The sequence below is a fragment of the Pempheris klunzingeri genome, chromosome 8, assembly GCF_042242105.1.
Source record: "Pempheris klunzingeri isolate RE-2024b chromosome 8, fPemKlu1.hap1, whole genome shotgun sequence".
NCBI lineage: Eukaryota > Metazoa > Chordata > Actinopteri > Acropomatiformes > Pempheridae > Pempheris > Pempheris klunzingeri.
Window position 1 is genome coordinate 12,688,725 of NC_092019.1, and position 27,696 is coordinate 12,716,420.

At 44.2% G+C, this 27,696-nt stretch overlaps 2 protein-coding genes across 5 annotated transcripts in view; both read right to left on the minus strand.

Annotated features, from left to right (window-relative positions):
* serinc2l (serine incorporator 2, like) overlaps positions 1-27,696 on the minus strand; it is a 126,649-nt gene that overhangs the window by 80,291 nt on the left and 18,662 nt on the right. The window lies entirely within an intron of this gene.
* The window catches only part of LOC139204972 (transcription factor HIVEP3), a 38,368-nt gene that overhangs the window by 2,626 nt on the left and 8,046 nt on the right, over positions 1-27,696 (minus strand). For 2 of the 4 annotated variants that reach the window (XM_070835022.1, XM_070835019.1), the window contains exons 2-6: positions 7,521-9,864; positions 6,917-7,209; positions 4,573-6,627; positions 3,779-3,924; positions 161-336 (exon numbers count right to left, since the gene is read on the minus strand). In XM_070835022.1, coding sequence (XP_070691123.1) covers positions 161-336; positions 3,779-3,924; positions 4,573-6,627; positions 6,917-7,209; positions 7,521-9,519 — 4,669 coding nt within the window. In that variant the 5' untranslated portion in view covers positions 9,520-9,864. Of the gene's footprint in view, positions 1-160; positions 337-3,778; positions 3,925-4,572; positions 6,628-6,916; positions 7,210-7,520; positions 9,865-14,493; positions 14,545-15,599; positions 15,646-27,696 lie in introns of those variants that run through there. The other 2 variants (XM_070835020.1, XM_070835021.1) reach the window with 2 other exon arrangements.

The window sequence follows — 27,696 nt, forward strand, 5'->3', positions numbered from 1 at the left end:
TAAAAGAATTGCCCCTCAACTCACGCGGGGCTAGGAAAATGAGGATATTTCAACCACACAGGTAAAATGTGATCACTGGGTATAAAGTAGATGGCTATAATGTATTGGAAAAAAAGCAATACAAATCAGGTTCAAAGTAAGATGTGAATTATCACCTTACCTTTGGTTTTGAAGGCAAAGTTGCAGTGTTTGCAAATGTATGGACGGACATCGGTGTGCGTTCGGATGTGCTTCTTCAGCATGCTTGGCTTCTTACAGCGGATGCCACACTCTCCACATATGTACTTGCCCCTGCCGCGACCTCTCACATAAACATACTCTTCATTGGACTTATAGCTAAGAGACAGAGACAGACAGAGAGAGAGAAAGATAAGAAAGTTGTTCACCACAAAATCACACATCAGGATTACTTTCATACAGGCCGCTGATTTTACTGCGTAGTGCAATTCAGGTGCTGTTTGCACTAATACCTTGCTTTGTCATTGACCATGTGTATGATAATATAGATAATATATCATATTTCATTGATTTAAACTGAATTGCATTTTAAAGCTGTATTTATTTTGATGATTTTTGTTTTTACTCGAGGGCAATGGAACAAGCTCAAAACAAAACAGTACTGTATTTTTACCTTGTAAAGTTCCTGTGGTGAACGTGTTCACAAACATTTGTCTATTTGCAGTTATGGAGCAACATTGGGATTCATTTTGTGTCTTAATTCTGGCCACCTGGCAAATGTAAGTCCAATATTCCCTCTCTTTTTAGCTCAATTTTGGTCTCAACCAACTCCTTAGAAAAGATCTAGCTCTCTTGATAACTTTGCCTGTCTGCAGTTTAATGCTGCGCAGCACAAAGTGGTTTACAGAGCTTTTGCCCTGAAAGCAGCAATGTGCTAAAAGACGCTAATATAATTCTCTGCGGCACATTACACAGTCATTTGACCTACTGTTCTTATAAAAATATTGATCAGTGCAGCTTTTAATAATAATAATGAATGTGGGTTTGTGTGCGACACAAAAACATGCATACATGAGCACCCAAACACACATGCATACACAAGAGAAACTGGGAAACAAGGCTCCCTTTATGGAGGCGGGTCGGGGAAGCCCCACCAAAACCTCAGCAGCACTGAGTCCCTTGGCTGTTCCCTCCACTACACCCTGGGCACACAGAGAATACCAGCTATTCTGCTGCGATCGGGTGGCCCTGCCAACAACAGCAGCAGCTAAAGAGAGGGAAGGGAAGCCTGGCTATGGCCCACAACCTAAAATAGACACTATATATAAAAATCAAGCAACACATTTAGGTCTAGTCTATAAAAACATTGTTTATACATAATCGTGATGTTTACCAAAAGGCTATTTGTGGACACCGTGGACCACAGACATTTTATATCTGACTGAATTGTCCTCTATGAAAAACTCCATCTGCTCTCACTACTCATGAAGAGATGTATAATCCATTCTGAATTGTAAATATCCAATGTGTGCTGACTGTATTTAATTACAGGATATGCAGCACATCTACACGAGCCCAGGCTGTGAATGCTCCCTGTTGTATAACAGAACCGGCAACAGCAAATCACAACAAATTGTTACACAACTGTAAAATAGTCTCAACAGTGGCATTATGTTGTATTCATTCAGGAGCTGGCTACTGTTTACTGGCACGTATTTCTTGCCAATGCTAAAAATATCCACCCACGTCTCAGGAAAAACAAGGCAGAAGTCGCACTTCACACATCGAGCATTAAATCAGCAGCGAGTCTCTCGGCAAACTCAACTGACAATCTGCCCCTGCTTGTACTGTAGCTTTACGAGCGGCATGGAGGATTGGTGGAGAGAATACCACTTTCAAGCAGGGTGTGACTGATTGATAAGGCCATTGAATTTCAAAGCAGCAACAACTGCAGAACAGTAAGAGGCAATACTGCAGGTACTGAAATATACTTCAATCACTATTTGGCCAGAGTGGAGCTTGACAAAACTAATCCCTTGGACACATGCTGAAAACTCTGCCCACAGGAACGGCTATGTCCATTTCACCACCGTGGTTTAAGTGTTGTGACAAATCTGAAATGTTAACCACTTACACCATGGAAATCAATCTGCATGTTTTAACAGAAGCCAGAAGGAGACAGTTCAGCTTGTGCTCACTAAGAGGGATTAAAGCTGATGTTCAATGGACTTCTGCTGCCACCAAGAAGGAACAGCTATGCTTGCTTAATTGCTAAGACGTGTTATTGACGAGAAAGCTGCCTTGATCCAATATCAGTTTCTTTAGCTGTCTGACACTAATAAACTCCAGAGACCCCTGCAACCCTCTTTCTTAAAGGGATCTCTGAAGTTAGATCAGGATGAAATCGCACAAGTAAGTGGAACATAAACAAAGCTGAATGGTGCATATTCATAAAAAAAAGTATTGCTTGTGCTCCAGAATAAAATGAGCGCCACACAGTCATGACTTTATAGTGTTGACAAAGGGGAGACAGGGATAATGAGTCCTAACACAGTCAGGGTACAAAACATTCTGGTGTGTTCAAGATTGAGTAGCTGTGCTTATTTGCATGCATGGATAAAATACAGCAGGACATCAAGAGGTGCGGATAGACAGAGAAAGAGGACACAGAGGAGGTTGGGAGGGAATGAGGAGAAAATAACACATAGGTAAGTCAGACTGGAAGAGTGACACAGGCAGCATGAACGGGAGGAGGAGGGTGGTATGATGGAGACAGAAGACGGGAGCTGTCGGCTGTTTATGGATAAAAATGCACTTCCTGAATGTGTGTAATGTGTGGCTGCAAATGATAAAGACAGGTAATTAGTGGCTTATCTACTGTTAAGCAGACAACTCCTTCACACTCAATCTGTGTGCACAGTAGCACAAAACACAGGCCTTAACGTGGAGGATGGCACACACACACACACACACACATACATTAGCAAAAACCATCCCTTAAGTATCTCTAAAGTATTTTTATTCCCATTAAAAGGAAAACTAATTTGTTCTGAAATTCTCATTAATTGGTAACCTTTTACCTCTATTCACTACATCATCTTTTCCATCCTCCATCTTTTTCTTCCCTCCCTTTTAGTCTTATTTGTTAATACCATTGCTTCAATGTGAACAGATATAGAATCAGCTGCTGGAGAAACTTTCAGCTCTTAACACAGTAAACCAGAAAGAATCTGGTGGTGCACTGGAAAAAATCATTTAGACATTTATGGAAAGCACAAATATGTGATTATGTGAATGTGGTGAAGTGTACAAATGTGTACAGATTTGAAGACAAACACATGTACACATAGCACAAAACATGACAATCACGACTATGACACTGATTCCTTGCAGATTGCTTCATACTGTTCCTCCATGCCTCTAACTGTAAAAACATGTATTAATGAGTCACACAAAGTGAAGTTTGAGGCAACCTTTTCCCCTTCACATGCATGTATACACACACACACACACACACACACACACACTATCTCTCCAAATTAACACTTCTAAAACACAGACACTCATGCCAGCAGTAAGAGGAAAAAGCTTGGCTGCAGGTACAAATGAAGTCCCTGCGGGTTCCACTGCCTCCCATCTGTTACTGAATTCTCTGTGCACTCTTGTCAATTCTCCATAGTCTCTGTTTCGCTGTCATCAGACGTTGGTTTGTGACAGAACAACAGATTACTTGTGCAATGAGGCACTGCAATTATTCACAAATACTGAATTTTGAATTAAAACATGTGCATTTAAATATTCTTTCTCTTGTTGTTCTTACCCGCCTTCAAAGATGCGAACACGAGACGCTTCGCTTTGTTTGGAGGTGGAGGGTCCTTCCTCTTCTTTCATCTCTTTATTCTCCTCCTTTTCATGCTGCTGCTGATCCTTTACTTTTGTGAGGGTGATGGGTGGGGTGGCATGTACCTACACTCAAGACACAGAGAAAAATTCAAAACAACTTAAAATAAAATGCTAACTGTTTTTGGTTAAAAGAGTACTCTGCCAATTTAGTGTTGAATTCCTATAACGTTGTTGGATTCATGATGAACTATTTTAAAAGAAATCAGAACACTGATGCAGCAGAACTGTGGCATTTGACCGCCGACAGTTCGGCTGGAGATTTGGGTGCGTTACGCTAGTAGCAGCTATTGTAACTTCAAGCCGTTCGCAGAGAGAAAGAATATGCTCCAGAGCTAGTTCAATTCTTTCTAAATCCACATACCCATTATTATTTTTTCAATTTCAAGCTTGTAGCCTTCAGCCCCTCAACTGCCTCAAATGGCATCACTTGAGGCAAATGTATCATATTTCGCATAGCTTTGGAGCCATAGAAGGCATCATACAATACTTATGCACCCACAACCTGTAAACAGGCTTTGATGTGTAAAATCGTGGAGTACCCCTTTAAACACACTAATGGAGTCATATGTAAAATGTAAAGTTTTATTAAAAAAAGATTAGTAGTATCACATTCTATAGAAGTCCAAGGTCTCTTTAAAAGAGTAATCATTTCATTTAAGTTATAAATTAAGTTACATTAAGTTATAAATACAGTACTGTGGTTATATTTACCTCTGACACACGTGGGGTCCTGCTACTGGCAGGGGCCACTTTGCTTTTGGTCGGGGTCGGGGCCATGGCCATAGTGTACGTCTCTGAGCTGTGCCTCTGTTTGGAGCACAGTAGAGACAATGCCACCTTGGTGCTGAGGCCTGGCAAGTTGGGGTTGTGAGCACTGACGCTCCAGGTAGAATAAACTGAGGCGCATGGGTCCCTCAGGGCAGATGGGTTGGGTTTGACATAGTTCAGGTAGCACCAGTTGACTGAGGTGGAGGTGTGGAGGTTGGGGTATGAAGGGGTGCTTGGTCTTCCAACCCCCCCTTCGACAACTGGCACCTCCACCTTTTTCTGACTTGATTTCTCAGTTGCTTCCTTCTCCTCCTCATCCTTTTCCCTCCTATTATCTTTCCTTGGTATATGCTCCCGGTCCTCCTTCACTTTCACAGTTGTCACCTCTGCCCTCTCTGGCTGTTTCTTCCCTCCATCCTCCAGGTTTCTCGCAGTGGCTTTGCTTTCTTCTTCCTGTCTTACCTTCTGTTCTACATCCTCCTCCTCCTCCTCCTCCTCCTCCTCCTCTCCAGCCTTATATTGCTCCCCCTCCCCTTCCTCTTTTACCCTTTTCTGGTGACGCTGGGCCTCTGTGCTGAGCTCCAGACTGGCTGCAGGAGAAAGCATGCGTTTACTTCCTCCAGCCCCCAGTGGACCGTATCCCTCCCCAGATCCTGAGGCCAGCTCCACAGGCAGTGACAGGGGAAGAAGGCTCTTGATGTCAGGAGAGGGGACCTTCAAGTAGGACCTTTGCAGCTTGTCACGCTCCACCTGACCCATGACAACCATAGCTGTGCAAGAAACGGGTTCCTGTGAGTGTGTGGAGGCCAGGATCTGGGACAGGGTGGTGTACATGGCACTGGCATAGGTAGGTATATGGGTCTGGAGGCGCACTGGCACCACAAAGGACACTACTGGTGTAAGCTGTGTCAGACATGTGGCGATAACCGGCCGTGGGTGTTGGTAGGAAATTGTTACGAGGGACTGATGGGTAGAGGACATGGAAGAGTTGGAGGGTCTACTCTCTGTTGTAGAAGGGGAAGGAACATGTGCAGTAAGTCTTGGAGGAAAAGGCAAGTACAGAGCCCGACTAGCTCTAGTCCTGGAAGAGAACTGGAGAGGAACTAGAGTAGGAAGCTGATGGAATGGTATACCCAACTGTTCTGCCATGTGGATCTGCGCTGGGTGTATCTGTATAGGTGGAGGTCCTGGTTGTGAATGTAAGAAGGCTGGGTGAATGATTTGGGTGGACAGTGCTTCAGAGAAGGCTGTGGTGACGGGGAGTAACTGAGATAATGATCCTGGGGGAAATGGTTGCTGGCCCCTGGGCTGCAAAGGGAGCACATCCTGAGAGGGTGGGAAGATTTCAGGCTGTAACAGATGCAAAGTTTTCCCCGTGGCTTCCAGGCTGAAGCGGGAGCTTGCTTCAGTTGAGTAGAGAGGAGAATGGATGGAGCGGGAAGGCCCAGGCTTCGGACTCTCTGCTCTGGACAACTGACTCATGCTAGTTCCCTCCTCCGGCTCAGGCTCCCCTAAGGTGGCATGTTTCACAAGGAGACACTTTCTCCTTTCTTTCCAGGAGGATGCAGACTGCTGAGGGGACAGGGACCCATAGTCAAAGGACTTACTTCTGGTCTCTGACGTCTGCTCTGTTTGTTGGGGGCTAGTTGGGGCCTGCTCTGAGGCTGACCGCCTCATCTCCTTGTGGCTTTGGTGGTGTTGGTGGGAAGCGGATGGCACCATCAACATCTGGGAGCTTTGGCTACTGGAGGCCCAGACAGGAGGCTCTGATCTTGCTGTGTCCTCAAAAGATGCAGAAAGGCTTGAAGCATGGGAGATGTTGCTTTCTTGACTGGGGCTGCGAGGCAGAGACACAGACTCAAAGCTAGACTCCCCAGAGGACTGGGCTGCTTCTGCCAGGCGGAGTCTCTTCTTCTTTGGTGGCAGCTTCTCTGCTGGGAGCTGGGCCAGAGTCTGGCTACGCTGAGGCCACTGGAACTCCTCCACTCTCTCTGCCTCCTAGGACAGACAAATAGTTTACTAATTTGACATCCCATGTAAAATGAAGGGGCACTAACTGCTCACCAGCTCAAAATATTTCTTAGGGTGTTGATGTTAAAGAATCAAATCGAAGGAAAACACCCTTAAATCAATGCATGTTTCATATATATCTAACATGAACCAATGCAATGATTTAAGGTCCTTAATTTTGACGGGAGGGAGCTCAAATTGTTCAAAAAGCAAGGCAGTCATATTGTATAAAATGGACAAAATATAAAGCTAGATGCTACTCTAAACAAACATGTACCTTGGATGAGGATGCTGTCACTGGCGGCGACACAGATGGCATGTCAGCATCAGGCTCCACAGTAACAAGGATCTCTGGCACTTGGATGTTTGGCTGGCGGATGAGGCGAGATGTAGAGGGTGATGGTTTTGGCTCGGGTTGTTGTGTTTTCTGACTCTCTCTGAGGTCTGGTTCCTGGCTTTCCATGGATATACTCTCCTGCTTCTCAAAAGAGCTTGTGTGTTGGATGACAGACACACCCTTCCTGTCCTGCTGCTGCTGCTGTTGTTTTGGCTCAGTCTGTAAAGAAACACCTAGCAACAAAAGACACAACAAATTAGATACTTTCATATTAATTTGCTGTGCTGCTTTTAAGAACATTTAACTGTTTTTGCATTTCATTCCTTTATCTGTAGCGTACTTTTACACAGTTTGGGTTTACTTTACATCAGTGATGTAGATAGAGATATTTACTTGCCATGTATATACATTTTTTAGCTATTCAGGTTTGTCAGATGTTAAAAGAAGATAAAAAGGTGTGAAAGAAAGTAAAATCATTCAGGAAACTCACACAGGATAATAATATTATCATTTTATCTGCTACTGCACGGATACATAAACAAACCTGAGAGGGCCTGGCTGTGCTCTGGTCTGCTTGGCAGAGGAATAAGATCTGCAGAGCTGCCTGACATGGCTACAGATCCAGGGCTGGGAGGATCCTCCTCAAGACTTTCCTCTTTCCTCCTCTTCCTCACAGCCATGGCCAGCGCTCGGAACTTATAGTGCATCATCTGGGGGCGATCCTCCCTGCATGTTTTAGCCGCATCCCTGCTCTCTTGTTCTACTGTTTGCTGCCCTGGGCATATGCCTCTGTGGGCCTCGTAGCCTTCACTGTGCGGGAGGTGGGCCCCACATGTTTCGCATTCAAACAGACTTGGGCTCCTTTGCTGTTGCTGTTGTGGCTGCCTGGCTAGTTCAGTGCCTCCGGCTGAAGAGGTGGGACCGGCCTCCTCCAGCAGTAGCTCAGCTCCCAGAGGAACTTCTATGGCAGGCTGGCGCCTCAGCATACGCTGGGCATGACCGACCCTCATCTCTGCTACCACCGCTTGCTGCTCATCGAATGACTGGCAGAGGCGGTAACCTCTGTGAGACGTGGTGCCAGACGTAGAGGGCTCTCCTTGGCTGGTAGATGATGGCATCGAGTGGCTTCTAAGCAGAGGCACTGATGACAGTTCCTGAGTACCTAGCTGATCTGCCTCAGGATTGTGGATGTGCCTCAAACCACTGGGGCCAGGGGCTTCTCCTTTGGGATCGAATGTGTAGGGATCTTTTGTGGTGGTAAATTTTGGTGACTCCATGCTGCTCTTCCTGGACAGAGAAGAGCGTCTGGGCTTTACACTGTCAATCTCACTGGTGTCTACTACTGCTTCATTAATAGTGATGAGCTTGGTAATGTGTTCTATTACTTGTGTTTTGGGTACAGCAAAGGGAATGCCCTTGTCCTCCGTACCTGAGGATGAGGACAGTGAAGAATGAGCCTGCTGTTGATGGGGACTGCGCTGCTGCCCTCCCAGCCTTCCATATTTCCCCAGAATAATTTCTGCGTAGGTTTTGGCACTGGCACTGGGAGGGCTGACTTGGGACAGGTCAGTGCTGCCTGAACCGGAGAAGTAGCCAGACTCTGTGCTGCCCTTACTGCCAGGGCCTAGAGATGAAGATGAGGTCGAGAGGGAGGAAGGAGGGTCATCTGGTGAAGCCATCGGGCCACGTTTCCTTTCACTAAGCCTTAGTGCCAGCCTTTGCTTGACAGCCTGGGAGTCTTCAGGCCTCTGGCTCTCCTCTGAACTTCCCAGCAGCTCCTTGGGGCCTTTCCTCTGTTGGCCCAACATCTCTTTAGAGGAAGGTTTTCTGTGTTGGCCCGTCTCCTCTTCAGACTCAGTGCTTTCTCCTTCAGTATGTTCCTCGGGGTCTTCTCCAATACCACTGCCCTCTGGTCCACTGAAACTGGGCTCATCACGGCTGGATGCCAGGCCTGCTTTTATGCGATGGGCATGGGACTTGCGGTGCTTGTACAAGTTACTCTTGGTCTTGAAAGAAAAGCCACAGGGGGCACAAGGGTAGGGTCTTTCTCCTGTATGGGAGCGAATGTGTTTCTGAAGAACGCTTGGCTTGGCACATGGACGGCCACAGTAAGTGCACACATATTTCCCTGGTTTTTGAGGTTTCTTTTCCCCTTTTCTGGGTGAGCTGACCCCCTCTTGAGCTGGGCCCTCTTGGCTGGACTGAGATGGGACCCCATGACCATGCTCACCCCGGGTTGAGGAAGTAGAGGGTAGGGATGAGGTTGATGAGGAAGCTGAAGAGAAGCTGCCTCCCGCAGGACCTGGGGTGTCTGAATGCTGCCATGCTATTGCTTGCTGCTGTTGTAACCGAAGCAGAAGGTCAGTGCGTTTGGGTTGACGATTTTGCAGGCGGCCCAAGGCTCTGTGAACAGGACGAGGATTAGGAGGCTGCTGGGGCTGCTGAGGTGGACAAGATCCTATTGAGGATTCAGCTGTCACATGCTGCTGCTCTTGCCTTCCAGAGCGCTCCCCATCAGCCGGACGGCTGGGCTCAGCCTCCATAGAGTGGGGAGGAGGCCTCAAAGAAACAGAATGAAGGGCTCTCTGAGCCTCATGGGGCTAACCGCATGGCAGCAGAGAGGTCAGAGGCAGGGGAACATCAACAGACTGAGTTGTAAATCACAACAGAGGGCCTTTTTCAGTGTGGGCCGAAAGTTATTCAAGAGGACCAAATGAGGCATCATTAAAAGGTGCCCTGAAGCTGCTTGGATGCAGGTAAACATGGATCATCTTTTTGTACAAAGCAGCTCTGCTTCTGTCCAGCCTCAGCCATTCTAACAGCCCTCCCAAGGTCTTCTCTGCATTTCCTTTATTGGTTGTCAAGAGTGTTAGCTGTTCTGAATGGGTCTGTAGAAACAAAGAAAAAGACAAGTAAGGTCTGAGTTACAAAAGTGAAAACATATTAATATTAGATTATTAGATTCTCTAAAGAAGGCTTTGTTACAAAGAGCTACAGTACAGCAAAGTGCTGTAAAAATATTCCCTTGTTCTCTTTTCTTCCTATTCACTTTGCAATAAAAACAGAAATACTAAGTTTTTCAAAATAAAAACAACAAAACAAAGAGAGTTAATAAAGAAAGGCCCTACTCTGCTGATAAACAGCACAGTCCAACACACAGATGACTTAGGCTTTTTAACATTGTAAGGGTCTCCAAAAAGCCTGCCATGCAGTCTGAACAAGAGTAATGTTAGAAGGCCAAAATCATTACTGTCCCATTATCAAACTTCCTATTTAGAATTACCCCCACATATCAAACAAAGACAAATAGGGTTACATTTCCTGGTGTTCTGTTGAGTGGGGTCAGAGTAATAATGAGAGCATTAGCAAGGTAACAGCATCAGCGACATGTTATTGCTCTCATCTGTCCTGCCTTCAACTTTTAATAAGCAGATAGTATGCTGTGATGCAGGAGACAGAGGCATGTCTACTGTTAATCTGCTAAGAAATGTTAGGTCAAGATGTTCTGTTATTGTAACACTTTCCAAAGGAATGGTGATCTGAGCACACAGGCATTTAGCATGTGCATGTCCACACATTATATAAACACTAGAGAATCTCTTTAAGTATTAAATACTCCCTTTAAAATGAGAGCTCTACTCATAACAGGCATGTCTGATTCATATCTGACCCATGATTGGCCTACTTTGCAGGAGTCAGAGGCAACCAGGCAACATCCACAGCACAGGCCCCAACAGAGGAGACCACAGTGTCAGGGCAAGGAGTCAAAACAAATGTTGGAAATATAGCCTATGCTTATCTGATCTGGCACCAAAGCTAAAGGGGTAAATGGAGGGGTGCTGTTTTCTGGTGGATAAAGGGACTTGACAGCAGCTGGGTTTCAGCCTACACCCTCCACACTCTCTGGTGGTTATACAGCCACCAGAGTGCAGTGTTTATGAGGGGCAAAGAGTGGTAGCTTGTTACGAAGCCTGTTGTGAAAGGGTACTGCGGAAACTTTTATCAAGACAGATCTATTGTAATATTTCCCACTCACACACTACTAGAGAGCTGTGTTTATGAGGAGCCAAGTATAGCTGATCATGGAGACTTGAGGGTACAATGAAATCTCCTCTTTTATCAAGATGTATGTTCTGTAATATTTCCCACTTACGACAAATCCTGCACTCCGTCTCAACTCAAGACATGGGATTCTTGTATCGCAGCCAATCAAAACTCATTCTGGGGATGGATGGGGCCAATCATAACATTTTCACCGAGCAGCCATGCCCAACCGCTGACAGTCCCAGCACAGACTCATCCAGAGTATCAATCATCGTCGTAGACGTTGACACTACTTGCAACTCCCCGGCTCTGTCAGACTCTGGAGATAAGAGCTCACTGAGCGAGGACGCCGTGTGTGTTCACCTCACAGCTGCAGATGTCTGTAATGGTGTAGACAGTGTGCACCACCTCTGACAGCCCAGAACATACCAGGAGAGAAGATAACAAGGGAGGAAAGGGTGGGGCAAATGTAGAAACTGAGAGGAAGTGAGAGTGAGACAATATATAGATGTTCTGTAGTATGTATGCATATGAAATAGGAGTATGAAAGAGTGCAAGATGAAGTGAGAAGAAGTGGGGAAAAGAGAGAAGACTGAATCAGTGATCCAGTGACTGAATAAACAGGCCCTGCACAAGACTGCAGCTTAAGGTGCCAGTGGTGGCAAGGCAGCACTGACAGTTTTTTTTAATGAGCCTTACTTTTGCTCTCCCCATGTGTCTAAAAAACAGTCTGCACAGTCAGCCTTCATTAGAGCCAGTTTACAGTGGAAAAAACAGAAGGAGAATCAGTCTTCCTCTGGAAATAACTTGACAGATTCTCTGCTCCATCTCCACATCTGCTGAGGGCCGATCATCTGTTAAGTGTGTGTTTCTCCAAGCAAACACTTTGATTACAGCAGACTTTTACCATCAAGACACAGCAATTAGGCAGCATAACAAACCAAATCAACACCATTAAAATTCACTTCGCTGTTTTCATTTGCCTGTCTTCCACCTTTTTGGCTGTGCAGAAAGACTTTTGTGTGTGATAGCAGCCATAGCTCTCACTGCCTTGAACTGTTGACACAGAGAACCACATTAGTCTGTAGAGTTATATGTAGATAAGTTACATCAGGAGAGAATATAGCTCACAAACAAGCTTTACATCAGATACTGACTGATGAGTGTTGTTCCTCACACACATAAACTTTAGAGAGAAAAATTAGATGACAACAAAAACGGTGGATAACAGAGTGGAGTGGGTACAGATTAGTAAAAGGTGAGTGGGTTTGGATGTGAAGCACGAGTATGACGCTGTGCATAGAAAATAGAGGGACTGAACAAGAGGGAACGCACAAAGAGCAAGACAAATTGTCTCCCTCATCCCGTCTGTAATAAATGTCTTCGTTAATGTAGTTGGATATCAGAGTGTAAGTTTAATGATCTCTGGCATAGCTTGTTGATGCAGCCCTTAAACAGGGCGATTACGAGGTTTTAAGGTTGGGGAGAGCATTGCTTACATTATTCATGGCAGTCTAGACTGCCAGCTCTGAGCGGGGAAACACACAGTCAGGGCCTTGCCAGGAAGATGAGGGAAAGGAATGCCACAGTGTAGCCTACATTAAGCCACGCACGCCCTACAGTGCACATACAGTGTACAGTACTACTCTCCCCAGAGCAATACCCACTAACGCACAGCAGCCCTAAATCTAATCTGACACATCTGACCAGCAAATCAGCTGCAATGCCCTGAGGTGGCCTACCCGGGATCCAGTCAGCCGATCCTCCTGCTGTTTGACGAGGGGTTTTCCTTTCTCATCATCCTCATTCCACAAAGATGACTTGTTATCAACGGCGCCTATTATGCGCAACACTTAAAAGCACTATAGGCTTACGCAGTATCCACACCAACACAAGCACATATATGACAAGGATATCATAATGATGAGACCTCTGGTAGCACACACAGGTTATGTAAATGTGTCTGACCTTATTGATGAGGGTGAGGCGAGGGCGTTCTTCACTGTGTTCTATTTTTAGGCTGAGGTGCAAACAGGAAGCCACTGGTGCAGCTGTTATACCGTGCTATGTTCTTTTGAATGGAGGTGTCAGATCATAACCACAAATCTTATATTAGTCTTAGTTTGCAAAACATTTTACCTCCCCTCCCCCACCCGGTTTTCCACCTCCAGTCCATCTTGACCCACTGTGTGACAATTTACAGAACAGTCTCATGGCATATGCTGTGATTTGTTGTGTGAACTAATTTCTGGTGTCTGTGCCTAACATGTGATTAACAACTGGTCCACAGAGAGAAGAAAAGAGAATGAGTGAGGAATGTGTGCAGAGATGTGTGTGACTGTATGTTTCTGTGTGTGTGTGTGTGTGTGAACATGCAAAAGGGCTTTGTCAGCAGAAACAGGCACTGATGCAGGTACCCAAGGGAGCCCTGACACACTGCTGAAGAACTAAAACACCATATCTTTCACACACACACACACACACACACACACACACACACACACACACACACACACACACACACACACACACACACATCCATCAACTCTGCTGTGTCTATTAAGTCCAGCAGTTATGCTTCTAAAACTGTAAATCCCATTAAACAAACATTTAGCTCAATTTCTGCTCAATAAGTAGCGCAGGAGCTTTGCAGCAGTTTCATAGTTAAAACTTCATTATTATGCACAGGAGAGTACGGCCGTCAGAGTTTGTGTTCATTTCCTCATCAATAGCCAGACGTCTTTATGAAGCCTGTAATGACAGAGAAAAATATGGGCTAAACATTAAATTACCTTGTGCCCTGAGAACAGATAAACCCTCTTAAGTGCTTTTTAAAAAATCTGCTGTCATACCCCCCAAACACACACATACACATACACACACACACATCTCTCTCTCTCTCCCTATTCTCTCTTACTGGCGGTAGCCTGGTGCAGGTTCCCATGGAAACCAGCCTACTCTGAGCAACGGCAGATGGAGAGGGAGCTGGAGGTCTAAATTTATCTCCCAGCATCCTTTCTGACTACATACGCACACTGGCAGCAGGAAGTGAGGAGGGGAATGCTTGGCCTCTGCATGCATTGACAAACTGGCGTGACCCTTGACATCTAACCCCCTTTGAGTGTTGACAGGTTGATATCACAGCAGACGAGTACATCCAGTACAGTCTGCGACGGCTTGAACCGCAAAAATCACAATCTCAATGAACTGTACTGTACAAGAGCCTCTGCAGTGTTCCCTAAGTATACGATAAATGGAAAGATAAATCACAGTCCTGCCTCTGCCACCACCACCAAAAACAGAGCTGTCAATCAAACTCAGACCCCAAATCCGAGGAAGTCACCCTAACCAATCACGGCACCACAAGAAGAAACAGTTTGGTTTGATGGTAAATGACTGGAAAAAAAAACCCAAAAGACAGAACCAGACGCCAGATAGAGCATAAAACCTCAGAGGCAAAGACTCTCACTCACCCAGGGATTTCACTGCTGTCAGTAGAAGCCGCACGCTAAGGAGGACGCCGTCTGAAAAAACACCACATACCAGAGCTCTCACTCACTCTCTCTCAGCTCTGTGCGGGATGCAGCGCGATCGCTGCACCTCTGAGATGAGAGGGTGTAGAGAGGGATTTCACAGGGCTTTGATAAGACTGGCAGTTCACAACCGTCGCAGTGTTCAGTTTGATTAAACACGAGCCAGTGAACTGCAGGTCAATACCGGCCTTTAAATCAAACATGAGTGGCATTGCAGAGCTGGGTAATGCACACCTCAACGGCGGGAGAGGACTGAAATGAGTGTTTTAATAATACTTCTGGCAGCGGAAAATCTGGTCCTTTGGTGACATAACCAACTGTAAAAACAAACTGACCACAACTTGGACTAAATTGCAGGCTGCTGGGTTTTCCATTATTTTATTTGCGGCTAGACCCTTCACGGATTGAAATCATCTTTTTGTAGTCACTTAGTTTGTCTCAGAGGGCTTCACGTCTGATCAGCTCTATCCTTGGACCATCGATTTGGATAAGGGACATATTCCACAACATGTCCATAAATTCAGGAAAAAAGAGACCGTGGATATCCAGTAGGAATATTGTATCACAAAGGAGGCTCTTTCCAACTTTAATTACATCTGTGGATTTGAGTCCTTGTCCATACAGCTCAGTGACACCCTTTGACACGCAACACCTCTGATAAGTTGTCCTTAACCATGTCAAAAAGAGTCTTTGACTTTCACCCAAGAGACAAACTTCAATCCTTTGACTTACAAAATACTACTATTGGTGCTAAGGTGCTGGATTACAAAGCATCAAATGACAAACATGCACTAATAAACAACTGGTATCAAATGAATAAGAAAGTCCACAACATTGGAACAGCTGCAATAACCGAGTAACTCATTTGCTATTGCTGACAAGTAAAGAAATGATAAGGAGGGAAAGAGAAGAGGGGAAAGACTGAGGAGAGAGAGGAAGACAGAGATGGATTTAAAGAAGAGAGAAAGACAGAGGGGGGTCTAGAGACAAAGAGAGAGAGAGAGAGAGAGAGAGAGAGAGAGAGAAACAGACAGAGTTTAGATTACCTGACAGAGCAGTCTGGTCTTCCCCCTCAGAGACGCTTCACAGGCACTGTGAGACAAGCAGGGAGAGCCAGAGAGTGAGAGCGGATATGACTGTTTGAGTGGGTGTGTTGCCGAGAGAGGGAGAGAGAGATAGAGAGAGAGAGAGAGGGAGGCTGGGGGTGAGGCAAAAAAGGAGTGATGGAGAGAGAGAAGGAGGGAGAGAGGAAGACACTAAATGAATGTTTCCACTGTACAAATGTAAGGGGAGGAGGAAGATGCAGTGGCAAGAAGAAACTAAAAGCGACTCAGCTTCCCGTAGCATGAGTAACATCTTAAAAAAACAAGAAATCACACCATCCTCTATGAAAACACAGTAAGAGCATCATTGTCACGTTTCCTAGTGCCAATGCAACCGACGTGCATGACAAACCTGGACGGGGGAAATCGAAAACACACAGCTACAGATTCAGGACATGAGCGCCTGCTGCTGTTTCTTCAACTCACACACATTCAGTGGCGGTGGCACCCTGCCGACAGATAGGATTACAAACAGGTCTTACATGGGGTTTTCCCCTGCAACACAGGACCCTGGAGGTGATTCCTTGCAATTATCACCTCCTTATCAGCAAAGTTATGTTATTGTAGTGGCGGGTGAGGAAAAGAAAAGCCAGGAGTTTTCTTCCTAAGTAACAAACCCTCTGCCTACGTGAGCGTGTCTCGTTTACGTAAATCATCCAGTTCCAGCTAGAGTGACACTGTGCTGCATCTGTAAATGCATTCCAGAGTGGCATCCATTCAAGCAAGCCCCCGCATTACGCAGAACTCGGGCTAGGCCTATCAGCAGTGCAACACGAGAGAGAGCGGGAGAGAAACAGAAAGAGAAAGAGAGAATTGAGAATGAACGGAGGTCCTGCTGTTCCATAGAGCTTTGCCTCATTGGCAGAGCACAGGAAGTGTGAGTCACACACTCTAAAATAAACACACTCACACAGCGACGAGCCGGCGCACAGAATGAGCGGATGGCTGAGCTACTGATCAGAAGGCAGGCAGAGGGAACATGGTTCCTCACAAGCCAGCAACACGTGGTGGCCTGGTGGGACTCGAACCCAGATGACGGAATGAGTCAAAAGAACAAGATGTTTCTCTCCTTCTCTAATTGTTCTGTTATATTTATTTTTTGTCCATCTACCATTCACCTGCTCATCCTCTCCTCTTCTCCTTCGCTGTTCTTGGATTGTCCACATTTTCCCCTCTGCTCTGTGTTTCCTCTCTCATTCTATCTGAGCCCAGTCAATAGAAGTGTTGTTCAGGACTTGGTGATTACCCCTGGTTCTGTGCGGCTGCCGGCTGACTGCTGTAGGGGACTGTGCTGGCCTGATGCTGGTCTACTCTCACAGGCTGCTGGCTTTGCTGGCCGAGACACTGTATTGTGTCTTCCTGAATGTACTCATTGTCACCCTTTACAGCACACACCTTCTATACTGTACTTCCCTGTGAGGGACCTTCACCCATCCGTCATCCCTTTGTCCTCTGTTTCTCAGACTGAGGGGTTCTGACGGGAAGGTGGAGGGAGGGCAGAGGCTCGGGAACAAAACTGCCACTGTGGCGATGATTGACAGGAAAGTTGCTCTACACAGACGTAACGATTAGCAAAGCCGGGGACTGGGCTGCGGACACACAGTCTGGTTAGGAGCTAAAGGGAGCAAGGAGGTTATAAGATCTACAGCCCTGCAAGCAACAACAGAGAAAATAAGAATTTTTGAAGATCGGGAATAAAATGAGAAGTGCAACAACCATGACGGTGTTAAAGCAAGCTTTCATGATGCTATAATAAATGGTAACTATTTATTACACACACACACACAAGCATGCCACATTATGCAAAGCTGGTCTCATTGACAGTAAATGGAAACAAGGACTCCCCTGTGGTATGGTCACATGAGGCAATTTCATGTATATGACACACACCTACCTATACAATATTATGCAGAGGCAAGCAACACCTAAAATGCAAACATCATGCTTTATAAGAAACTGCATGTTGTTTTAGAGCAGCCACAGACTATAATTTAGACCAAATGAGTGGTTTGCACATTTACAGGCAGCCATACACATGACATATTTTTGGACTTTCACCCTGTAAAGTGCAGACACAGGCAGTAAGACAAGGCAAATTTGGGAGCATTCAGAGAGGGTTCTCTCTGTTCTGAGGGCAGATTATTTCAGACATGTGGTCTTCCAGTAAACTGACCCCCCTATGTCCATATGACTGTGGTATTATGATAGAAACAAAATCCATTTAAAGAGGGAGCCCACCTAGTGTATAAAAGCCACTGCGGCTCAGCACTGCTCTACCTGTTTGAGCTTATTTGGGGAAAAAAACATTGGGGACCAAAAGAGATGTACATCTACTCAAGTGGAATGAGTCCTTTATGAACAGCATATCAAACCATTAAATCAGTTATTACTTGGGTAAATGAAGCTGCATCATCACTTCATTCTCTAAATACTAACTACATACATTTACAATACAATACAATATAACTTTGACTTTGAAGGCAAGAAGACAGGACGTGATATTTTGGAGGGATTTGCACATTATGAACGATGAAGTAGTTAGATGGTAAGATGAACGATGCTTAACTTTCCTCTGTGTTGCCTGCACCGAGAGCTCCCCAAAGCTGCCCACTCTCAATCTTCGCCAGTAAGTGGCTGGCTCTAGGGGTGTTGTTTGATTCAATTACTGACTTAACAGTAAAATTACAGTAATCATTGTATTGGTAAGTCAGTTATTCAAATGTCACCAGAAGCAGGGAGCTCTAAGTGAACATGAAGGAGCATTAACTATCACTCATTTGCATATACTACCAACATTGTAATGATATAGGGCCTGTTGAAAATCAGCAACGTTTTTCTTTAAGACTTGTTACTGAGCAGACAAGTTACCATTGAAGAAGAAAGTCCAAATGTTTTTGAAGCCGATGGCAATATGATACCTATGAAACAAAAAAAAAAAACGCTTTTGACTGTAGCGTCAATGTTGGTCTGTTGTTGTGGTTGACATGACCAAAATGATGCTAAGTGACATTCCCATCAACCTCAGCCGTTGGTGCTAATTGGCAAATGTTAGCATGCTGACACACTAAATTAAGATGGTGAACATGGTAAACAGCATACCTGCATAACATTAACATATCAGCATTGTCATTGGGAGCATGTTAGCAGGGTGATGTTAGCATTTAGCTAACAGTACTCCATCGGTTTAGCGTTCCTATAACATTGTCAGACTCACATACAGGCCGACAAGAACTTTGCTTAGATGAGTCACTTTCAAATGAACAGAACTATGGTTTAAATCAGGAGATGTCTGATCAAAGAATAAGTAATCTGTGCCAACACAGCTCACTTGTGTTTGACATTTTGTGGTACGGACACAATTTAGTTGGTAGGCTACTCAAAAATATCAAGGTTCAGCAACCAGATCTAGTGTCGCTTTGGCATAAATCTATAAACCCAATGAAGCAAAAAAAGATAAAATCTTGGATAAGGCATTCAGATATATAGGATATGCAAATCAACTGTCACACAAACACAGACATACAGACACAACATAGCTAGTAGAGAGTGGCCTTAGACATGCAACCAACCCGCCTGCTAATGGAGTGGAGCATGCTAGTCTTTTGTTAATGCCAATCGATATGTATCCTCAGAAGATGTGATATCTGATCCTGCAAAACACTGAAAGACTGACCACCCTCTGTTTCACACATCTCTCCTTTTTTTTCTTCTTTATCTTAAGGGGTTTCTCTGCCTCTCTTTTCTCTTGATGTCTCTGAGACATACAGAAATGCACAATTCCCTCTTTGCAGCCACTCTCTCCCCATTTAGTTCTCAATTTCAGCCTTGCGACACACTCTCATTATCTTTTCCTTTTCCATGCTGCTGAAGCATTAATAAGCACCATTGTCTTTATATGCAGCAAAGTAAACTTCATGTATATTATGAGGAAGGCTACCAGGAAATCATGTCTCCAGGGTTGCTGTGGGTAGTGATTATGGAAAGTAGCCTGGCCCAGAGTAAAGTTCCTGATTGGTAAGTGATACCATATATAGAGCTGATATATCATTAGCAATTTGCAACGGTAGCATAAACCCTGCTATTATAGTTATGCAGTATTAGTATTTTCTGAATCTTAAGCATTAGGTTTGATTCACTGCCTCAAAGGCAAGCAGCCTTCTAACGTGAAACAAATACATTAGGGACAGTTGCAGTGAACGAATACACTCTGGGGCCTCGTGGGGAGTTACTGTAACTGAAGTGAAACAGATACCGAGTGACTGTCAAAGAAACTTCATCTGCCTTTGGACAGCTCGACACCTTACATCAAAACACAGCACGAGTGGTGTGCAAATGAAATAAAAGAGTGACAAAGCACGGAGGGAGCGGGAGAGGATAAATATAGAAAGAGGAACTGACATTTTCAAAAGCTGTCCTCTCTGCGCCCACAAGTTTCACTGATGCGTGGATGTCAAGATCACAGTGCAAATTCTCCCACGCAGCTTACTGTACCCGTCGTTCACAGTCGGCTGCTTTATATTTGCTCTCTCAGCCATGGTGCAACTGAAAAGAACGGGCTCGAGGCAAACCTGTGATGAAATGAGTGTCTTAAGTTAAGGTGAGTGGTGGGACGACAAAAACACAGCTCACTATAAAATGATACAACTCATTACTATGAGAGAAATATCTACTCTGGGTTTATAACTTCCATTAAGTAAATGCATGCTACAACCTACATTTCCAACCGTTTTTGGTAGATTATCGTTAGAACGCTTTGTTATTAACCAACGGTGAAAACATGGCATCTATATTTTTCTGCTCAATAGAAATCTACCTCTACATGCTGGTCAGCAGCAACTGTCTGTGTATTTCGCTTTAGTGCAGTTATTTTTGTTATCTATTTTTGTATGAAGTCACCCAAGTGGATTCCTCCCCAGTGATGGGAAAGCCTGTGCTGGTTCCTCTTTCTACTACATCCTGTATGAAGCTGCAGCAGGTAGAACAAGCACTGCTGTAGTACCGTGCGTGACCCGGCGCCATGCCTTATCTGCACATCTCGGTAACCTGTGACTACATTAATTTGATCTGTTCAGTTCGAGCTGCTGGTGCTTTCAGCGCTGCCTGCACAAACACAGACGCGGGGAAGAGTCAACAGGTGGAAGCTCAGCCTGAGTGTGTTCAAACACGACGACCGGGCCGCAGAATGTATCAACACGGCCTCCGTCCCTGCCTTCCTCTCTCGGCCTGGCAGAGGGGCACCCTTCTGATCAGGGAGTTTACTCAAAGACAGGCCAGTCCAAGTAATTGCTACCCACAGTGACAAACAACTCCATTCAGCCTAAGTGTCGGTTTACAGTTTACTCTCCCTCCTCCGCTGCGTGCCCCCGTTGCCCATTCTGCCCGGTGCCACGCTACATTAGTGGCCTGTCAGCAGAGACTCTCCTGACGCATCAACACCTCGTCAGCTGCCCTTCAAACCTAATGCACATATACAAACGGCATGTGCCATAACCCGTCTGTTTATGTGTTTGTTTCTCTGAAAGTGGAGGTGTGTGTGTGAGCGCATGTGTTAAGGAGAGCGAGGGAAAGAGTGCGAGACGGAGAATAACAAGATAGAGGAGAAAAACAGCATGTGCAAATGCGTAGGAGAGAGACAGAGACAGAGACAGAGAGAGAGAGAGAGAGAGAGAGCGAGAGAGCGAGAGAGCTCTAGTATCTGGTCATTTCATGTTCTCAGTGCATGTCTCCGACCTAGAGTAGTGACTCTATCTGCCAACTGAGACAATCTCATAAAAGGCTATCAAATGTGTTCGCCGTGTGCAGCCTCTATATCTTGAGACTGCAGCTCCAGGGCCGAGTGAGACAGCTCATCAATCACACACGACAATGAAGTGCAGCTAAAACAGTCTCTTAGTAAATCTTTCTGTGTGTGTGTGTGTGTTTGTAGTTGTGAACTGCTGAATCTACAGAATACATGTAAATCATAAATTGTTCTGACGGTTGCTTATTGCATACATATATACATACTGGATGCTTTTGTGATTCTCTGAAATATTTATGTACAATAATACTAAAGAGAAATCTGGCTCTTGGTTTTTGCTGCCGCTGAAACTTGCTTTAATGTGCTGCCTGCCTTGTCCAGGAGATATCTAAACTCAACAAGGCAAACAAAAATAAAAATAGAACTCTGAGCCCAATCCCCCAACCCCCTGAACCCTAATGTTCCAAATATTTCCTCTAAATATATCAATTTAATTTATTTAAGGCAATTTAATTACAACAGAAGATATATTTTCAGTTATCTCCAGTGGTGTCGGATCCTGCTGTAGGTTTTGGTTTAACTGATCCAGAATTTGAGATATCCTGACATTTTTCCCTCCACCCCCAAAAAAGTAGGTGAAAACAATACCTTTCCTTGTGGAGAACAAAATTAAAAAACATCCCTTTCCAGAAACAACGTTCGCTGGATAATCCCCTTTCTAGGAAAGAAATAGTCCTTGTAAAAACAATTAACAGCGTGCCCTATAAATCAACTCAAATATTTCATAAATTGTTTTAGAAAAAGAAAGATTTATGATTGTTTTAAATGCAACAAACTTTACCTTCATTATACTGAGGCGAACAGAAATCTCGGTAAATATCAGCAAATATCACAAAACCTGAGCAAACACAAGCAAAACTTTTTGCGTGGATAGATACCCTGAAAGGGACTGAGGAGACACATATTTGGTGAAATATCGAAATCCAGGATGGGGTGTATATAGGGCCAAACCATTCAATCAAATGAAGAATTTCAAATCTTTTGCAGGTGACATTATTATTGATTTGATTTGACTAGAATTTAAATACACTTCTGTTGGGTTGGGCGCTGCTTGTCCACATGACATGACTTTGTAGTGATGGATCGACTGAACAGTTAATGAGACAGAACATGTTAAGTCATCACACTGCCTTCACTGTGGCAGTCTTACCTTTACAGTAACAGTTGTCAACAACAGAGAACTAAAGAAACAGAGTCTTACTGTACTGTAAATAGAAGATCGAGAAGGATTAAGATGTCAAGTTGAGTGTCAATACCTGCACGCTGCTTAGTAACAGAGTGCCGGGGAAGCAAACATACACTGGCATCCAGTTTCTTTGACAAAACTCTTACTGCAAGGAAATTGAGTTACTGTAAGAGGAAGTTATTTATGTGACATATGGGGTATTTTGTTCTGAGATTAAAATCACGGGACACCTTCATGATTCTGTAAGTCAAACATTGCCCACTCTACCACAACCAAAGTGGCCCACTTTGCGTTAGCAGACAGACAGAAATGTGTCACTGGCTGGACTCATTGTTGCTTGGAGGCGCAGTCTAGTCTGGCCACTAGGGAAGGCCACACACAGCCACACCGTCTGGTTCCAGGGTACGGTAACAAACCTATGTTCCAGCAAACACACACTGCTTCTGAATGATGGCCAGCACATACACTATATGACACACACATTGTACATTTTTCTCTCCCCTGACCACCCAGACTGTTCAAATTGCTCTGGCGGAGTAAGCGAGCCTGAAGATCACATGACGTGCGTCAGGGGAATTAGCGGTGCATTCCTCCAGCTGTCATCACCTCATACAGATCTGGTTAGGAGAAACCTGACTCCAAAAGCCGGCTCGCCACCTCTTTTCCCTCCTCTCCCACCTACCCACTTGTCCTCGGAGCTGCATCCTCCTGACTGTGAGCCTGATCATTTGAATACAAAGCAGAGAAACAAAGACGTCCTTAAAATAGAGATGCTGTGGCTTTCAAAGAAGCACACTGCAGAGACACAGCCAGAGAAAAAAACAGTGAGAGAGAGAGAACAAGATGAGCAGGCTTATGGCGAGCAAGTGAGACACCGTATTGATGTAGCATAGGTGGCTGGATACATTGATTTCCTGTTAGTTCTTGCCCAGTTACGTACGGCTGATTTGTCATTCAATACAGGTTGGAGCACTGTCTCTGAACATGCCCTGAGCCAGGTTTCACTGGCAGCTCTTCATTGTATGGATATACACACATTAGATCATTATATTACCTCAGAGAATGTTTCCCCACTGGGAATTATTACAGTAAGTTACTTTCTGTCCTGACAGTTTACCAGATAACACTGCAAACTCAGTGTAACCTCAGGTTCATCACTTGCTTACCTCAGAACTGCAGATTGGGAATCAGGCAGTCACACGATGGAGCAAGCTGGTCATAACAGATGAGGTATCTCCAATTTTGATTGGGTGATACCTGTTTGAACCTGCTGTGAAATCCCCAATACAATTGATGCCTGAAACCACATGCCTATTAATTTAATAGAGGCACTGTTTATCAGCCAGGATTATTTACTCTTAAAGAACTAAACTTTTAATTTATATTTCAGTGTTTTCTATCTGAATAAAGTACAATTTAACTAAAGTGCCAGTCATTTAGCTTAGCATCAAGACTGGAAAAAGGGGGAACAGCTAGCCTGCATACCAGCACCTCTAAAGTTCACTCATTAACACAAATATCATGTTGTTTAAAGGCAGATTGTGTTACCTTTGAACTGAGCCAGGCTAGCTGTTTCCCCGTTTCCAGGCTTTGAGCTAAGATAAGCTAACTAGCTGCTGACTATGGTATTCTAATTAATTTAATAGAGAGATGTGAATGTAGTATTAATCTTCTCTTCTAACTCTCAGCCAAGCATATTTTCCATAAACTTCTAATTTTCTGGAGAATTGCACATTGCCAGAATATATCTAACATCAATCTGGGCTGTCCTGTAATGACAGCAAACTGACCTGTTGTCATTTCTTTGTGGGTGAGCACTTTTACTATGGAGATATTCAGGACAAGAACACCCTTTTATGCATCCCAGGACTGATTTTCTGACACGCTTTCATTTTAGTTTTCATGCTTTGAATTCACTGCCTCTGTGGTCAGAGGGCTCCAATTCACCCGGCTCCCGATGATTCAGCTGTGAGTGCAAAACACCGAACAAATTCACAAAATATGAATTTGTCACACTTTTGAATTAAAGCAGACTTTCACATGAATTTGTATTTCTATGCGTCTATGGAAATATATGAAGTAACGGTTTGACGAAAGAAGTGAAACAAATCTGGAGTCTGTGGCTGTCATGGGCCTATAACAAACCTGTACAATCATTTCCTTCAGCATGATTGAAATGATTGGACAGCAGACCTTCTACCTACATACGATGATTCACAAATTTGTGAAGCACAACAGACTCAGTCATTTAGTGAACTGGCCGTGGAGATAACCCGTTAGCACAAAGCACAGCCTCTCAGCCAAGTGAGCAAAGGTTATGTTATGCTCATGACATGAAGTCACTTTGGATATTTTCAGCTGGACTCTTAAAAATCTAGCTACTCTTATTAGTTTTTCCAATGTTTCAGACCCCACCTTTAACCATCAAACACACTGTACTGTTGTACCGCTCACTGTTTGATGGGAGAAGCTCCATTTTTATGTAGTATCAAATAATCAAAAGTCAAACAAAAAAGGGGACGCAAAAAAGTTATATTCTCTACACAATAAACAGTAGTGTCTCTCTGAAACATGGACCATTTACTCACACTTCAATCAACACGTCCCTAAAAGTGTAATTATTTCCAACAGAGCAAGCTTGTAAACCGACTTTTTGTGGTAAGCAGCGGTAGATCGAGACATGTTCAGTTTGTCAGTTTAATGATGATTTAGGTAAGATGTAACATCACAAACAGGACAAAAGAAAAACAGCAAAACAAAATACAGTATGATTTTCCTGTTCAAAACTAGACCTTAAATTGAAGATGAGGAAGTCATAAACTTGAACCCACAAAACAAATAGCAAGATGTGCCCTCCAGTGAGCTGCTAAGCTGAGAGCAGAAATCTAATCTAAAGACCAAGAAAATCAAATCTCGGGACTTGCAAGGATAACTTTCATTGTTGAAGCAGTCTGAAAACTCAAACTGTGCATAACATACCATACAAAGCTAACCAGCAGCTGAGTAATTGCAACTCACTGAAGGTGGTACACTACAGAGGGAGCTCCACAGCTGATGTCTGTGATTATAGAGAAAAGGACGTGTATACTAGGATTGTTTTAGATTCAGTGAGAACAGTCCCTGGATTTTATGGTCGGGCACATATATATATATATATATATATAGGTATAAACATACATATGCATGCCCATGCATACACTTACACCTACCAAAATGTCATAAACACTAGCAAAATCACATCAGGCAGGTCTTGGCAGACCCGATCTTGTTAGCCCACAGTTTTCACTCTGCTCATTGTGGTCTGGCAAGACTCAACAGGCGTTTGGTTGGAAAATAGGTCATTTTACGAAGGCTGTACAAAGGATGATTGGCAGGTCTCGCCTTCATTCAGACATCAACACAAACCTTGTCTTAGTTTAAGGGTTCAATTGGCGTAAATCCATGCATCCACCCATTGTCTGTACCACTTTTTCTTCAGGGTTGCGGGGCTGGAGCCAGTCCCAGATGACTTTGGGCAAGAGGCGGGGTACACCCTGGACTGGTTGCCAGTCAATCACAGGGCTGACACATGGGACAGACCACCATTCAGGCTCACACTCACACACATTCAGTCACCAATTAACTTAACCTGCAAGTCTATGGACTGTGGGAGGAAGCCGGAGTACCCGGAGAATACCGACACGAGCACAGGGAGAACATGCCAACTCCACACAGAAAGGCCCTTTTTGCTGTGAGGCAACAGTGCTAAGCACCGCATCACTGTGCTGCCCTCAATTGGCTATAATATAAAAGGCTATTATAGATGATATAACAGAAAGTATGTTACTAAGTCACATTTTTAACAGTTTTTAACAGAAACTGCAGAGATACTACAGCGAAGAAAAGCAACTCCTTAAGCTAAATGCTAATGTCAGCATGTTAACACGCTTGTTTAGCAGCATGTATTGATTCATTACTTAGGAACAGCGAGCAAAATTTCATGGCAATCCACCCGATAGAAGTATTCAATCGTGGACTGAGTTAAAGAACCACACTGCCATCCACAGAACCAGCCCGCTAACATGTATATAAACAGATAGAGGATGAAAATAAGTACATCAATAAATATCATCTTCAGATTAAAGGCCTTCTCTGGCTTTAGAGGGATAACATTTTTCAAAAATCTTTATACAGGCTTGTTTGATGACACACAGACTTGAGTAGTAAAGACTTAGGCCGATGATAGGCACAATACAATGAAGCACAATGTTAACCATGAAAAACTGCTGAGAGCATAATCTGATAACTCTGTAGTTACACAGAAAAGCAATAAACAGTGCATTACATAGATTGATGGGATGAAACACTGATACTCTCTGCAAAGCAAACTGCAGCTTCTGAGATCTGCGTCTGTGCTTGAGCAACAGAGGGAGAAAATGTTAGAACAAAAACTCCAGGAAAAACATGCCCTCTTTTCATTCTTGCAGCCACTCCAAAGCCATCGAGATACCGTCCAGCCTGTGACTTGTGTATCCGTAACGCTGATAACAACACGACCAATTATTCAAGCCAAAACACACAACTATGACCAATGAAAGAAAGACTGTTGCTGGCTTAGCAACAGGGACAGCTCGCTCTCACAAGACCAGAGAGACCATCCATCTCACAGGCTGACAAAGAAATGTTATGCTTCCACACTGACAAAAATAAGCTCCCATGGAACTTAGCTTAAGAAGGTAAGTCAAGACTTACAATCTTGATGCACTGATGCCTGTCATAAAGACAATAATGGAAATCATGTAATCACATGCACAAAAAACATCTATTATTATTATTTTTACTACTGCAATGATGTGTTTGTGTGTCTCTCATGCTCTTTTCACTCAGAGACAAATTGATTTCTCCACTCTACACCCTCCGCCTCCCCTCCTCTCTCTCAAAAACTCTCACTAGGGTTTCTCCTGATCTCCCTCTTCTGTGTAATTTAGGCACTCCCACAGTAATGGACACCCTACTCAGGGGCAGTGAGTGGGAACCCAGCCCCGCTGCTCCAGCTACTGTACTCTCAAAGAATC